We start from the raw sequence: 16,931 nt of genomic DNA on the forward strand, positions 1-16,931 counted from the left end.
AAATCAGGGATGAAACTCTATTTTAAGAGAGGCACAGAGGAGGGGGAAAAAAAATAAATTTAAGAAGTTGTGTTTTTTAAACAAATCCTCCATCTTCCCCCTCCAACACACAATGTACAATTTTTGGGTTCCCTTCACGGTGAGTCACAGATCAAACTGTACCACCACACAGTGGGGGAGAGGAGGAAGGTGCATCTGCTCACACTGCTCCTCACATTTCCATACACTCCTGCCCACAGGCAAACCAGGTGCATCTATTCCCTGCTGGAATTCAGCTCCTTATACAGCCTTTCCCTTGGACACCCAGCTCTGCTGCTGGGCACGCTGGGTTGGGATGGGTGGCACAGGAAGGGTAGCAGGGATGGAGAAGGGAAGGGGTTATAGACAGTGGGAGAAGCAGGAGCCTTGGAGGGGACTCACCCACAGAACATGAAGATGGTGCTGGACGAGGGGTCGTGGGGCAGAGGGAGGGTCTGCTGGAGACAGAGCTGCTCACAGCCCCCGTTGAAGCCATCTGAGCAGTCGATCCCTTTGGAGTAGTCGTAGCAACCGGTGCCATCCTTCATGGGCCGGAGGTCCTCGGGGCACTGCAGCGAGAGAGGGACAAGGCAAGGTCACCTGTGGGTCCTCACCTTCCCTGGAGCCCCTGCCCAGGGGGTGCCCTCCCAGAACACGGCCCATCCAAGAGCCAGTGCTGCTGAACTTGGTTTACACTAAGAGAGATGAGTTTGTCCTGAGGGATGGATGGGGCAGCCCCACGGGCCCTGCATCACCTTGCACAGCCTTTGGGAACAGGGCAAGGACTTGGTTGCTGCCAAAGCCTTGCTCCCCATCCTCCCTCCAGAGGAGGGTGAACCCCTGAGGCACTGAAATTACACAGCCAGGAAGCCTCAGGCCAGTGTGGGGCAAAGAGGGACAACCCTCTGGGTTTGTTACCTGTTCCTCCGAGACACAGAGGAGTCCAGTGCAACCCAGAAAAAACCTCACCTAAGACCAAGCCAGAAAACCCCCACAGTGCTCAGGAATGACCCAGAAAATCATCTCAACCCACAGCCAGGCAGGCCAGCAAGCGTGGCCTTGGCATTATCTTCAAAAGGATCTTGCTGCCTGCTGCGGGCAGGACGAGCCCATGGCAGAGCGGGACTGGGGGCAGCCAGGATGGCATCCCAGGCTCTTCAGTTTTCCTCAGCCAAGGCAACCATGCTGAGTCACATAAGCTGGAGATCTGGCTCTAGGTTTTAATTCCAGTTCCCCAGCTTGTTTTCCTTGCCCCAAAAGAAAAAAAGCAAGCGGGTGGCAAATGCCATCGATAAATTGTCGCCCAGATTAAAGCACTATTCCACTTGCATTATTTATCCCTTTTTGCCAAACACACACGCACACAAACAACAACAAAAAGGCCAGGCCTTGAAAAAATACATAAATCTTGTCTAGGAGCAGCTCACAATTAAAAATGCATTATGGAATTTCTTGAAGATGAGTTAGACTGGAGCTTGCACAGGTAGTGATGAAGGCAGGTTATAAATGGCCTCTGTCAAGCAGAAGAAAGGTTATAAAACCTCTATACTTCGTGCTTAAAAAAGAAAATCAATTTTCCATGTGAGCAAAATGCTGTACATATTAATAAAAGTTCAGGAGAGCCTGGACCCCGTGCTCACCAATACAGGCATGGTCCTGACAGGAGATGGGCTGCTGAGACACACTTAATCTTGGCTACTCAAGAAGCAAACTGCCCATGGGGGACAGCAGAAAGGGGCTGTAGGGAGTCCTGGCCCACCCTGAGCAATCAGAACCCTTGAATGGTTTAAACTGGAAGGGACTTTAAAGACCATTTAATTCCAACCCCCATTGCCATGGGCAGGGACACCTTCCACTATCCCAGGTTGCTCCAAGCCCTGTCCAACCTGGCCTTGGACACTTCCAGGGATGGGGCAGCCACAGCTTCCTAATATCTATTCTAAGCCTACCCTCCTTCAGTTTAAAATCATCACCCCTTGTCCTATCCTGCTAAAAAGTTCATCCCCATCTTTCTTGTAGGATGAGCAGTTTCTCTCCACCTCCTGCAAATCCTGTGCCATTTCCCTACGGCAGCAGCACCGAAGCTGCTTCTGCCCTGTCTGCAGCAACTGTGCTGTCTTGATCTCTGTGCCAGTCACCCCTCAGACCCCACAATGCCCCCCATGCCCTCAGCTCTGAAGCTCAGGTGGACACTGCAAACCTCAGCACCTTCCCTGGGGACACCAGGCAAGGTGGGAAGGGAAGGCACAAGGCTTTTCCAACCAAAGGATCTTGGCAGCTAAAGGCTCTGGAATAGGATGCTGCCCATCTCTACAGAGCAAGCAGGGTCCCAGAGACACACTTTAGGAATAAGTAGCCCTGATCAGGCACGAAGCAACAGAAGACACGGGAGCTGCACATACAGAATAACGATGAAGGAGGAGAGGACACTTAAAACAATCTGTGCTTTTCACTGCCTGGGAAATAGGATCAGGATAAGAGTGTCTGTGAATCTGCAGCTACAACACTTATCTCCTGTGGTCTCCTCCGTGTCTGCCGGCCCTGCTGCAAGAAGCAGAGCTGTGCAAATTGGCAGAGAGGAGGCATTTCCCTGGAGGACACGGAGGGCTGCCGGCAACAGCATCTTCTGCTCCATGGCACCACATCCACGTCTCTGCTGCTCTCCCCACACTGACAGGGATTGGCAGTGGGGGTCCAGGGCTCTGCCCAAGCACTCTCAAGCTCCCAAGGGGACCTTCCAGGGTGCTGAAGGCAACTGGATGGGCCTGTAAGTCAGCAGGAGCTGCAGGACCACAGCCAGAGGATCAGTCACGGCTTTTCTGAGCTGTCACTTTGAATTCTCGCCTTGGCACTGATCCACGTGCTGAGCTCAGCAGAGAAACAGCCCACAGAGAAACAAGATGGCTCTTTCCCTGGGACTGGGTTAGTGGGTCACTAAAGCCCTCCCTCCCTCAGTCCTGCTCTGCTCGAGGCCACCCTTGGGATATTCCTCCAGTTTTGGCTTTCAACCACCACGAAACGTGTTTCCTTTCAGTTTGTAATTATGCTTCCTAATACACATTAATTAGAGCAGGCAAATAGCTCAGCACAACATTTGCAAAAGAAAGCACCTCCTCCCCTCCACATCCATCCCAGCTCGGAGCAGACCCAGCTCTCCAGCCAGTTCTGTGCCACAGCACAAAGCTCTCCGGGCACAGAAAGCTTTGGTAGCCAACACACAAATATGGGATGTGTCCCTGCTCTGTGGGGCTGGGGAGTACAAAGATGCCAGGGACAGCAAGCCAGGGGATCCAACAAGCTCAGCAACCAGTGCCAGCCTGCAAAACCAACAGGAGAGGCAACAGCAGACCCAGCACAGAGGGGTTTGCACAGATGAAGAGGTGAATGGGGCAATTTTGGGTACAATAAATCACAGAATGGTTTGAGTTGAAAGGGACCTTATAAATCGTGGTTCCAACTCCTCTGCTATGGAGCAAGTTGCTCAAAGCCTTGTCCAACCTGGCCTTGAACACTTCCAGGGATGGGGCAGCCACAGCTTCTCTGCAATAATAAAGCTTTATAAGAGATCCCCCTGCCTCTGGAGCAGAGGATTCCCCACTGAGATGTGCCACCAATAGATCAGAGTAGGGCAAAATCAAAGCCCATTTGGGTGCAACTATATTCTTGCCCACAGGAGTCAGAAATGGCCCAGGAAGAAGCTGGTTTGTGCTAATCCTGACTCCCTGGGCTGTGCTGATGGGTCAGTTCGGGCTCCTGGTTGGCCTTAGAAAATCAGCACTCACCCTGTGTTCGCTGAGCTTTTGTAAAGGAGCAGATCTGTTCTTGCTGACATTGATTTGCCTGGCTTGGGCAGCAGAGAACCAATAATTATGGTGAGTTTAAATCAATGCCCCATCAATTTAGCTGCAGTTCAATTTGCGATCTGCCTTGGCAGTGACACAGGACGGAGGGGTTTGTGTTGGAAAATGATTAGAAAATCAATAAGCAACTTGGTCAATAGTTCTGTCTGGGCAATCAGGGGTGGCACATCCCTCCCTGGTGGGTGGAAAGCTGGCGAGACATGGTGCCCCAGCAGGTTCTGGTCATCTACTTCTGCATGCCCCTCATCAGGATACAGGATGGATCTGTCTATCCAGGGATGGATCCTACACACTGTTAGCCAGCAATACAAAAGAAAAAGCTGTTTGTGGTTTACCCTGTTGGACCCACACTGCTTGGGTTCATTTCCAATTCCCAGCCTATCTTTCATCCATAGATCTGACCAGCAAAAATATCTCAGAGCTTGGGAAGAGGGCCTGCTACTTAATCCATGCTACGGAGAGGAACAGAGATACAGGGAGAGACTCCAGCTCATGGTCTGCTCTGAAATGCCAAGGAGAAGCTGTTACCACACAAATGTAATTCCACTGCCTTGCAAATCCACTCTGTCTATGCAGAATTGAACTGATTTCTCTGTGACAACAGACAGCCCTGAAAATTGCTCTTGGCATCGGGAAAGAAAACTTAGTTTGTCGTCGCTCTGTGCACTAGCACTGATAACACGGATCCTGCAGGCTAAATGTGACCCACAGCTCCAAGGCCCCGACCCTGCTGCTGCCAGTGGGTTTGTGGAGAAGGAATCACCAGCAGCTCCATGTGTTTTAGCTGATGACACAGCTGGGCAACAGCCCATCCCCTCCCATCCACGCCAGGCAGAGCACCCAGGTCCTCATTCCTGTGACTGCAGTCAGCAAATGAATTCTGAGTACACACAGGGAATGGATGTGCTGAATAAGAAGTGCTATTTTTATCTGGTTTTTTTGGAGAAACATGCTTTTTTGCCTTTTAAATGACACCTCCAAGGTGACACGGAGTGGCAGATCTGGCAGGACCTGCTGCCACATGCCCGCAGCCACCCCTGGGAATACACCAGATCCAGCCTCACTGCTACACAGGGCTGTGGTCTGGAATGACATGGGATACCTGTACCCATCACTGTCACCCCATCACAGCGTGTGGCACCACGTGGCCTCCTGCCATCAGGACTGGGCTCCTCTGCCCACCACCACCATCCTCAGCACGGCCAGAGCAAACACGACAGGAGGAGGATCATCTTCAGGAAAGAATGCAGGCACACAACAGTACCTGTACAAGATTGTGCCTTAGGAAAACAAATATCTGGACAAGTCCATGCTCACGTTAGGTTAAAAAAAAGAGCCTTTGCTCACTTTCTCGTTTGCAAAGCTCATTAGCAGTGAGACGGGTGAGGGGGTCACTGGAAGTAAAATCATTACTGACACAGATCCCCTAGACGAGAGCACACCAGCTCTCCATCTGAGCTCCCTGCCAGAGCTGCTCAGCTCAGCTCCTCGCTTCCATTATTAAGTTTAAAAAAAAACCAGAATATTTAATAAAGTGTTTCTGTAGAGAGTAAACTGCCCTTTTTGTTATTCCACTCTGTTTTCTCAACAACAGCAGCCTTCTTGTCAGAAACTTCTGTGCCGGGGTGCCGGAGGTGATGCTCTGGGCACAGACGAATCTGAATCCCCCCTGGCTCTTGAAACTACACAGGGAAGCTGCCACCAAACCCTGCTCCCAGAGCTGCTCCAGGTACCACGTTCTCATTCCTGGATGCATCCAGAGGCGAAACCCAGGACTCCAGCCCAGTGCAGCCCCAGCACTGCCAGCCTGAGGCTGCACAAACAGCGGGTGGCCCAGTGCCACAGAGCACTAAGTGCCATGTCCAAACGCCCTAATGACCCCCTTTGTGCCAAGGCATCCTCGCTCCTCACTGAGGAACCTCCCCAGTGTGAGACAAAAGCATTAATCCGAGCCACTGCTGAGGTACAAGCAAGTGCCAGCATTTTAATGAGCTCCCGACTATGCACTGGCGTGTATTTATTTGCTTGTTGGAGCTCAGAAATGATACAAGCGCAGTAAACCCCTCTGTGTCCATCTCAGCATATTCTGTGATTCTGTGAGATAGATAGATATATTTGAACAATTCTAGCTTACTCTGCCTTCACTTTCTTGGCCCAAGAGATGCCCAGCAAGCAGAGCTCTCAGCAGCAGCAGGACAGAGCGTGGCTATACACTGCCCAGTCTCTGTGGGTGAGATTTATCCCTCCTCTCCCCATATTTTGATCAAATGTGGCCAAAAGCTGGTTGCTGAAGCCCTCTCCAGTGCTACCCCTGCCTCACCTCCTCGGGGCAGCATCGTCCTTGCCACCCCCAGCTGTGACAGACCCCTTCCAACACCGCACTGCGGGGGAACGTCCTTCCCAGAGGGAAACATTACAACAGTTTTCTGAAATAACAGTCATTATCTTCCCACTCTTTCCCCCCCTCCCTCCTTTCCCCCTGCTTCTTTTTCCCTTTTAAAGATCATCAATCATTATTTTAGCCTTAGAAAAATCAAACCCATCTGTCTTCCAGGCTCCTGAGCACACGCTGCGATAGTTTGTGTTCCTCAGCCTGGCCCTCCTGTGACAGAGGGATGGGGGAATCCATGGAGGAGACCAAAGCTCTGGGCAATAAGGCAGTGTCTCCTTGCCTCTGGCCACCACACAGCTCCCAGGGACCCTCCTGAGGAAGTCGCTGTGTGTATGTCTGCATCTCAATTCCGAGTGGGATGGATTTGTTTCAAGCAGCTGGTGGGATGCTATGCACTCAGATAGAAGTGTTCAGAGCTCCTGGAGCAAGGAAATCAGGCCAATGGAAACCCTCCAGCTGCCTCCCTTCCAGAAGTCACCGACTGCTAATTTCGGGGTGTTCTGGCATCTCCCGCCCATTGGGACATTTCCCTTCCCAGGCATGGCAGAGGCTGACACCTCCAAAGACCTCCAGGAAACCAGAAATACAACCCCTGCCCCATCTGACATCCAGGGTACAGCCCAGCCACAATGCTACACACCAAATCCTATAACCTGACCCAATCCCAAAGCCCCAGCCCAGCTGTGACCACAACACACGAAGCATCCCAGTCTTCTGGGGAGCAGTGGGACAAGGGCTGGTGCCAGGCAAGCCCCCAAGAATGCCTTTGGGAAAAACAACACTGGACAAAACAGGGCTTTTATCACCCAAAGCACTTCCTCCCCATGCAGGCAGAGACTTCCAGCCCAGCTCAGTGATTCCTGAGCTATTCCACTTGCTTTTAAATTCGACCACTTGCCCATATGGTGCAAACCTCCTTCGCAGCACTGAAAGCAAAGGCAGGTGAGTGGTGGCTCCCACTGGCTGCCAATACCAACCCCAACAGCCTTTGCCACCCTTTCCTCCTCTCCTCTCCTCAAATCCCATTTTAAACACAGGTTTTTTACCTGGATAATCAAGATAAATCCAAAACCACAGGCTCCTTGGAGGGGGGCCTTGCTGTTGAGCTCAGGGGGCTTCTGCTTCCAACCACAATGTGCATAAGGAGCCTCTCCTGCTCCAGGGAGCCAGCAAAATTTTAAAAGGATTAGAAGAGACTGGTTTCCTCCTCATCTCCCTCCCTGGTGTGTGCATCTCTGCCATAATTAGCTAGGTGCCTCGCAAGGCAGGGAAGGATGAGTTTTTATTTTTCCATGAACAATTGTCTGTCAGAGAAATGCAGATTTGATGAAGCTTAAGTGCTTTGTGGGATTCCATCAATTACATCTCAAAACTCATTGGGAAATTAGGAGAGCATTTAATTTTGACAAGGTTGAAATGTTTTGGTTTCCATCGCCTAATTTTGTTTTTGTTTCAGGCTGTACACCGGGATAAAGCAATATAAAAACATACAGCTCCAGATGATAATGTTGGAATTAAACATTTCCCCCTCCTTCATAGAAGGGAAATGTTTTGAACCAAAATATTCTGGAATTTTCACATATGCAAGGGATTTCTGCACAGCATTTTGTTTTGGGCTGAAAGTGCCAAATGTGCCACTTCCCCACGGGAGAAGTTCTCAGCATCACCCACATCATTTCAAAGCTTCTCCCCACGGTCCTCAAGCCACCCCTGGGTGGAAGGCTGGAAGGAAGAGACCTCAGCAGCAGCACCTGCTCTGACCCTTCATTTCTAATCCTATTTCTCCCCAAAACAGTTACACTCCTAAATTAAGCCACTTCTCAGCAGCTGAGGAACAGCCCAGCATTCTGATGTGGAAGAGAGCAAGAGACGGATTAGCTCCACACAGGCTGTGCTAAGGCTTATACACCTGTGGGGACCATGCCAAATTTCTCTTCCTTCTGTGTCTAAAAAGGCTGGGACCAACACAGCACCGGTGTCACCGTGGGCCACAACTTCATTAAGTGACTCTCTGGTGGATGCTCTTCCTGCTGAGCCAAGCAAACTCCCTCCTGCCTGGCGGGCTGACCCTGTCATCATGGGAAGGAACAGCTCACATCGTCCTTGCAGGCAAACTATACTATTTTCTCGCTCAAATTAGAAATAAATCTCTGCCAGAGGAACCTGATACTGTGAGAGAGGAGATCAGCAGGATTTCACATCTGTGCAGAACAGCAGCACCCACTGCCTGGGCTGGGTGGACTCTCCTACCTCTCGCTGGCACCTCTTCCAAGGTGGGATGAATCCTGGAGCACAGCAACACTACGAGCCCTTCCACACCCACCTGAAACAGCCTTGGCCTCTGTGGCACTCTCATCTGACTTAAAGAACCAACTCAACAGCATCTCCAGGCACCACAGATGTAGCAGAACCATCAGACCACACCACCTGCCCCAGAAAAGCCACAAGGAAACAAGGGGCTAGTTCTGTCACTGCCTTGGCACAGGACCCTGAGCTGCCTTCCTCACCTCCAGCTGGGCAGCTCCTGCCCTCCTGCTTCTCCAGGTCACCCTCACAGTGATGAGACACCATCCTGAGAGGCACCACGGGGCTCAGACACACACCTTCACTGCACACCTGTACCTGCTGCTGCCTCCTCCCACACTGATGCTGAGGACACTCAAAATGCACCAGGAGAGAACTGATCACCTCCTCACCCAGCTCATGTGCTGAGGCCAAAGCTTCCTTTCCTTGGGATAAAAACATTCAACCCTCTTATTTTCCTGGGCCTGCAATCCTGCCTTTTGAGGCTTAAAAATGCACAAGGCCATGGGGCAGCAGATGCAAGTGACCCCCCTTGTCTTTGGGGGGGTCTTCTCTCAGACAAGAAGACTGGCACCAGCGAGCAAAGCCAAGCTGAGAGACAGGTGGGGAAGCCTGAATTTAAGTCATGATGCAGGTGTTTCCTTCAGTCTCTCAGGGCCAGTTCTCAGGTTTTCATCTCAAATTACAAATCACCAACACACGAGTGTCAAGCACTTTCCCTCCTTCTGCATCGTCCCTCTGGGTTGTGCAGCTACCACCGTGCCAGCAAAAGGGATCAACAACACACAGTCCTTTTACAGGCAACAATCTCACTTATTCCTCCAGCACAGCTTCTCCTGGTTTGATGTGATCCCTGCAAGACTGTATGGAACAGACACTGCACTTGCAGAGCTACCAGATTCAGAGAAGCTCACTGGGATTTTATTTTCATGGGAAATGCCCACAGCTTCCACAGATCCAACAGCAATTCTAGGACGCAACAAGGAAAAGCAGCATGGAAATTGGGTTTGTAGAGCTTGGGGATTGCTTGGTCATGTTAGGGCTCTGTGGCAAGGCTCCAGTTAGTGATGCCAAGGTCTTACCAAGGTTGCCACTCATAATTTAGCATCCTGGTCTAGTGGGTGGCATCCCTGCCCATGGTGTGTGTGTGTGGGAATTAGAACTAAATGACCTTTAAAGTCCCTTCCAAACCAAACTATTCTATGATTCTACGACTAAAATTACCCAAATAAAAGGCCTCCGATGAGAAAAGAGCTGCAGAAACCCTTTATGCACTCATGCCATCTACTGGGTACACCTAAAACTTACAGAAAACTGTGAGATGAGGGGGAAGGGTCCCATGGGAAGTGAGGGATTGCAGCAGGGGAACTGCCACCCCTCCCGGTGGGGACCCCCTGGAGAGCCTGTGGGGTCTTACAGGTGATGCCTTGACTGCAGGATTTTCAGTGATCAAAGCAACATCCTGCCCTCTCCTTCCTCAGCCCAAGGAGACTTCCCTCAGCCAGATGAGCTGCGAGCAATCCGCCCTCGACATTTCAACCGAGACCTTTTAAGACCAAACAATTAGGTAATGGCAGAGCCCACGCCACTAAAAACCCGGAGATAAATGCATCCCAGTCCTCGCAGAATTACTGGAAGCTGTATTAAGGGCATGAAGAAACTGGTAACAGATGATGATTACATATAAAAGGAGTAAGAAATCTTGGAGATTTGTGCTGCTCCCTGGTTGAGCCGCTCGGCTCTGGCTCTGTGGTGTATTAATTGCTTACAAGGCTGCATGTATATTTTATGCTCAGTACCTGCCTGGAACATTTGTTGGATTTAGCCTTGATTGATGAACCACTGATTATATACTTCTGTGGTCCTCAGCAAATTAATAAACTGTTGACTGGTAAAGATTAACAACATGTCATGATTTGTGAAACTGCGTCCAGAGTTAAGCTGGAGCAAACCTAGTGCTAAAATTAGTAGGCAAATGCTCCCTGAACTCTATAAAAGGGGGAGAGCTTAATTAAATTACATCCCGATATTGCCCATAGCACTTACCAAATTGGCAAATTGAGTTCACAGCAGTTCAGCTTCAAAACTAACTGACATCCCTGCAAATCTGCAGCACGTGAGCCCCACCCCTGCTCGTGCTGGAAGCTCAGCTCACACCCAGCAGGCTCCGTGAGGAAGGGATGTACTGCCCAGTGCAGGGACAGTGCAAGAAGGTGCCACAATCTCACAGACCAGGGCTGCACGGAGCTTTGAGACTCCAATCCCATCCCCTGAAACCTCCCTCAGTGCCCTGAGCATGACCCAGGGCTGGGGGCAGTGCTGCCTGCCCCACTGTTAGGCTTTTCCCTGGACAATAGCCATGGAGCACAGTCAGAAACATGGGATAGTGCTCTCCAGGCCTTTGCTCTTTGCTGGGGGACCTACAAGCAGGTGATGAGTGTAAAATATTGCACTGGCTTGGGAGAGCTGGACGGAGCACTGTGCCCCTGTGTCAGTCTGATGGGAGACAGGGAATGGGGGTGGGATGCAGCAGCCATCCCCACACTCCCTCTGAGCAGCTCAGCTCTGCTGTCCTCAAGCTGGGACTGGAGAGCTGGGGGGGCGTTTACTCCATGACTGGGAGGTGTGGAAAAGGGCAGAGCAGCCTCATCCTCCTGCAGTAGGGAGGAAAAGGGGTGAAGAGTAAAGTGGGGAGAGGTGGGAATCTCCACAGCCATCTCCTGTCCCCACGGGATGCACAGACCCAAGAGCCTGGTGTGATGTGTAGGATGGGGGTTCCTGTAGTCCCTGCATTTCACCTCCCACCCATGGCTTCCAGAGAGTGGATGCACTCCAGGAGAATGCTCCTGCTGCTCCTCTTTTCTCCCTGCACTGTACACAGTCCATTCTCTTTGCACACAGCCTCAAGTCAGGCATTACAGCAGGGGGATATTTTCCTGGAGTGACACAGTTTTCCATTTCTGCCTCTCTGCACCCCAGCGTGGCGAGCACTAGGCCTGTAATTTATTGACAATTTCTATCTTAATATATATCCTGACTTTTTAAAAGAGGCATTTCTTCCCAGCAGCACGGGGCGATCAGAGCCCCGATTGCTTCTGACAGTGCCTGGGAAGCACAGTGGCATTCAGAGCAACACAAAAAAGGGGGAAAAACACCCCAAAAGACTAGAGAAGGGGCACACACACAAAAAAATAACGACAATGGGAAAAGAAAGGAGGAAAGGGAGAGGAGAGGAAAGGGGGAGATGGCACCAGGCGTTGCTGGTGACACATCAGGCTGTCGTGCTAAATGGCCTTAACAAGCAACCGGAGAAGGGGATAATGAAAACGCCTCCCCCTGGGACAGCACAGCTCCAACCTGACCTTTCCCAGCTGCCGTGTACAAACATCTTCAATAAATAAAGAGACACTTAACTCCTGCCTCTGCTGAGATGGGAGGGATGGGGTGAGGGGGCTCTGCCTGCAGTGAGACGAGGGGAAGGGACAGAGGGTTTTCAGGGGGTTTTGGAGCAGCAGGCACGTGTTTGAGGGGCTGGTGGGGGGGTGACAGCTCTTGACCTCCTCGGGTGTCACCACTGCTGCCTGGCAGGCAGGGACTCCTACAACAGACAGAGGAAAAGGGATGCTCCAGGTTTCCCCCACTTCCCAAGGCTCTGCCCTGTGTCTCTGTGTGTCGCACCAGACTCACACAAAGCTTCACTCACAGGGAAGATGTGACTTTGCTGTCAAGGTGAGATGGGTTAGAGCTGGGTGAGGTGCTGAGCTCTGCTGCTCCCACCTGGAAGCACAGCAAAACCCCTCTGTGCAAGAGTGGCTGGGAACACCTCCCACTTTCCTGGAGGTGTCCAAGGCCAGGTTGGACACGGTTCTGAGAAACCTGGTCTAGTGGAAGGTGTCCCTGTCTATGGCAGGGAGTTGTAGCAAGATGATTTTTAAGGTCCCTTCCAACCCAACCCATTCTAGGATTCTCTGATTCAGAGTCTCTGCTCAAAACTAATGGTTTAGGGTCTAGGAGGTCTTTTGGAGGGAGGACTGCAAAACCTGGGACTCAACAGATTGTCTGGCAGGACACGACCATGTTCTGCAGAAACAAATCAAACCTCTGAGCGTGTCAGAGAGGCCCCAAAACGGAGAGGATGGAAAGATGCTTCATCTTTCTTCCACACTGGGAAGCACAAGGCAGGAGAAAAAGCAAGACAGCTTCCCACCTATGCTTCTAGACAAGTAGGAAAACAACCATCAGCCTCAAGCACTTTTCTTTCACTCATCTGAGCCCCCCCAGGCTGCTTCCCTGAGGTTCCAAAGGGATCTGTGATTCACTGTGAAGGCCCCAGCGGTGGGGCAAGTCCACCAACAGCACACACATCGCCCTGACCACATCCCCTCAAAGGGAGCAGGTCATATCCCCCTCTGGCTTGTCCCTGGGGCCCAGCAGGCTCAGTACCTACCACACAGCCCGTGGAGTCCACCTTGCGATCCGAAACACACTTGAAGTTGCGGGTGCAGCCACCGTTGTTGCGGGAACAGTCTCGGACCGGCCCGAAGGAGGAGAGCAAGTCATTGATGGTTTCGAAGTAGGTGGACAGCATCGCTTCTTCCCTTGGAGAGAAAAGGCACCGTTAGGGCTGGCAGGGAGCTGGAGCACGTGGCAGGGGCAGGGCTGTCCACAGGGAGAGGCTCTGGCAAAATCCCGGCATTTTGATTAGCGAAACCGAGCCAAAGGAAGCTTCCCAAGAAAATTAGGGCTTTGTGATTATGATATATCATAAATTTGCTGCATAACTCTGACATCCTCCACAGAATCGACCAGTTATGGGGTTTCAAGGATACTATCTATCAGTTTTATGCAAACTAGCAACCCGGAGATACTTTATTGGTAGCCTGGAGCTGTGCGTGAATCCAGCCCTGCACTAGACAACAGCGAATCCAAAACCATAGAACTCTTCCTGAGCTGGGCCAAGCTTCCCTAAGCATCCAAACCCCATCTGCCATCCAGGGACACTGTCAAAGCTGGAAAGACACGTGAAACTTGGCTTCCTGTGGTGCTGGGATGTGGATGCTCATCCCCGTGCTTTGCTCCAGGGGATGCAGGGCACAGCTCTGCTGCTCTGCTCCAGCCCAGGATGTGCAAAGCCCCAGGCACTGCCATGCCATGACACCCCTCTCTTAAGCAGGCAAGAAGCATAAATGCCTAGGAATAATTCCATGTCCATGTGAAGCCTTGGGAAGCTCCCAGCCCTGCCTCTCAGAGCTGCACACACAGCAGATTTTGTCTGTGACAAAGCATTCAGGCACTTTGCCTTCTGCCGGGTTCCTGCAAAAGGAACACAGATGCTTGTCAAGAGCTTTAAGCATCTCCAAGATATTTTTCATCTCCAAAGCACAGTTTATATATTAACCAATACCTGCAACCCATCCTGGGCAACAGACCCTGTCACCCTCTCACTGACAGGAGAGAGACAAACTGATGTACCCAAGGTCACAGAACAAGTCACTGATGGTGACAGACCTGACCTGCACAGGCTGTTTATTAGATCTTTACACACAGGAGGCTGCAAATAAACACTGACCCCTCTGACCTTTTAAAATACTCCCCGAGGCAATGCTGGGAGTCACAGGGTGGTTTATTCCCCTTGAGCATCTCCCCGGCTTGCCCATCAGCACAATGACTCAATGCCTGGTGCTAATCTCCCATTTTTTTTTGGGGGGGGGGTTTAATTTGAAAACCGTCTGCTTGGCAATGAAACTGAGCTGGAGGAATATTCATCAGCCCTCGAGGGCTGTCTGGAAGCAGCCCTGTGTTATCTATCAGCAGAGGGCCCCTGAGCTCACACACCGTCACACTCACGCACACAGCCCTGCCAACACCGAACACTCAGAAAAATCATGAGTCAGGCATTAAAAAAGAATATAATGAAATTGGCACCACAATGATGAGATTTTAAAAATAAATCAATTGCTGGGTGGATTTGTTGCTTGTTGGGTTTTTTTTTGGTTTTGTTTTTGTGGGTTTTTTTTCCCCCTTCCCTAAACTTGCCTTCTGATTTCTGCTTTTTTTTGGAGCCTTTAGGGTATAAGTGAGCTTTTCGCTGCAAGCTGGAGGGCTAGAAACTCCTCAGAGAGCAAACCCAAAGAAATAAAGCCCTAACGCAGTACTGATGTCATGATCCTGCAGATTCCAGATTTCAAGGGAATCACAGGATTCCAGAAGCTGGGACTTTCAACAAGGAAAACACCATAAAGCCAGCAAGAAATAGTAAATTGGCACGTCCCCATTTGGAAGGAGGCAGTGGGCAGCTCTCCCCTGCCATGGGTCAGGGTGGAGTTACCCCAGCATCGGGGCAGCTCGGTGCCCACCACGGTGCCACCGGCTGCATCACTGCAAATTCACATCTGTGCTGCCCACTCTTACCCCAATTAATGCTTCCCAATTAACTTTTCCCTCCTAATGATCATGTTTCTGATATTCTCCCCCCACCTCTTGGCCCATCTCCTAGATTTTCCAGCATGTTTGGAGCTGAATCTCCCTCTGTCCTTTCTTGGTCATGTTTCAAATATCTTTAGAGGCCGTTTTCTATTAGCACTCTGTTCCCACCAGGATCTGCAGTTCCTCTGAAGTGAGGGAGTGAGAAAGGCAGAATATATTAGATCAGGGCACGTATTTCTGCTGGAGAGATGGAGGGGGGGAGGAAGGGCATATTATTTACTAACAAAAAACACTGTTTATTAATGCAGGGGAAAATTATTTTTAAAAAACCAAAACCAACAAACCATGACAACTCCTCCACCACCCTCCCCGAAAGCTCAGCCCCATCTGGCTCTTTCAAGGGGTTTCTCATCATGGGTGGACTGCGAGGAGAACTGTGCCCCCACCCTCCCTCCATTTGGCCACAAAACGACCCTCCTGCAGCTCCTATGTCCTTGGAGGGAGAAGGTGAGGAGCTACAGCTGCTCTGGGTGGTGGAAAAGGAGACCCTGGGGCTGGGTCCTTGGATGGGGTTGCTCCCAAGAGCCGTAGTGCTGCCAGGAGATGCCAGCTCATCCTGCACAGCACCGTGCTCCAGGGCTGGGGCTGGCAGGGGCAGCTCATCGTGCTTTAATTAAAACTTGGAAGCACAAACCGACCTTCTGCCCTCAGGAGGGCTGAGGCATGAGAGCAGGGAACCCGTTCTCTGAAATCACGCCTGGCATAATGGATGACCCCCAACAAAGCACGGGCAGGGGCTGCCGAGCCGGAATGAGCCATTAAGAGTATTAAAATATTAACCTCGCTGGATGGTTGGACAGCAGAGCCAGAGGGAAGTGTTCAAGTGTCACCTGTGAGAGGAGTGGGGTGATGGCGCTGCCGGCAGATGGAGGGAGGCTGAGCAGCAGGATCGTTTCTGTGGTGGCTGTCGCTGGATTAGAGGAGCATCACTTCAACACGGAGCCCTGACAGGGGGATGTCAGCACATGAGAGGCTTGATCCGAGCATCTGGGAGCAAACTTTGCTTTTGTCTGCCTCTGGAGGGGCTGGAGGAGCCAGGCCCACTGCAGGCAGGCGCTGTCAAGCCCTTGGCACTGTAGCCTGAGCGGTTCCTTTTAATTTTGGGATGAAGCGCAATCATTAATTACCAGCCTCCCGTGGCCACACGTGGCACAGAGCAGATGACTTTCCACCCATGCAGCTCCAGCAGTGACCCCTGCCTGTCCCTCCCTGCCTGCTCTATGGGACTCCTGCTCTCAAATCCCAGAGCCAGCCCTGGAGAGAAGGCAGTGCCAACAAGGCAGGGAACACTTGAGGAGTGATAGCAGCATCTGGCCACCACTGCACAGAGCCTGCTGGGGACAGCCATCCCCACCACGGCCAGGATGCCAGATCAGACCAGCCCTGATGGATGAATCACTTTCCCTGCAGCAACAAGCTGCCTGCAAAAGAACAGCTCTTTCCTCTTGTTCTCCATCTATCCGTGTTGGATTTCACTGACGAAGCCCCGGATCTGTTCTGACAAGGCAGGAGGGAGAAGACGAGCTCCGCAGTCACTCTGTGCCCCGAGCACACCACGGAGCCAGGAGAAGCTGTCAGTGGCCCCAGCTGGACCCAGGTGTCAAAACCACAGGAAGCAGGCATTGCTCAGCACCTGGTGTCCTGAGAGGATAGGGCAATTCCTCACCACCCTGAAGCAGACAACAGAGCCCGTCAAAAAGGGCATTTTGAAGCGAGTGACCTAATTTCTGATGCCAGATTCTGTCCACAAGCACATGCACGTCTATGAACACATGCATATTCTCTTTCTTTAACTCTCCAGCCCTCCCAAAGATGCACACAGACACACAGACACCCAAATGATAGTTATAAATGAAACACACTGCCCTCCA

At 51.4% G+C, this 16,931-nt stretch overlaps 1 protein-coding gene across 1 annotated transcript in view; it reads right to left on the minus strand.

Annotated features, from left to right (window-relative positions):
* The window catches only part of ASTN2 (astrotactin 2), a 314,924-nt gene that overhangs the window by 131,592 nt on the left and 166,401 nt on the right, over window positions 1-16,931 (minus strand). The window contains exons 11-12 of the mRNA XM_050319770.1: window positions 13,022-13,172; window positions 421-587 (exon numbers count right to left, since the gene is read on the minus strand). Of these exons, the coding sequence (XP_050175727.1) occupies window positions 421-587; window positions 13,022-13,172 (318 nt within the window). The remainder of the gene's footprint in view (window positions 1-420; window positions 588-13,021; window positions 13,173-16,931) is intronic.

This window comes from Myiozetetes cayanensis, unplaced genomic scaffold (genome assembly GCF_022539395.1).
Source record: "Myiozetetes cayanensis isolate MyiCay16 unplaced genomic scaffold, myiCay2020 scf23, whole genome shotgun sequence".
Taxonomy (NCBI): domain Eukaryota; kingdom Metazoa; phylum Chordata; class Aves; order Passeriformes; family Tyrannidae; genus Myiozetetes; species Myiozetetes cayanensis.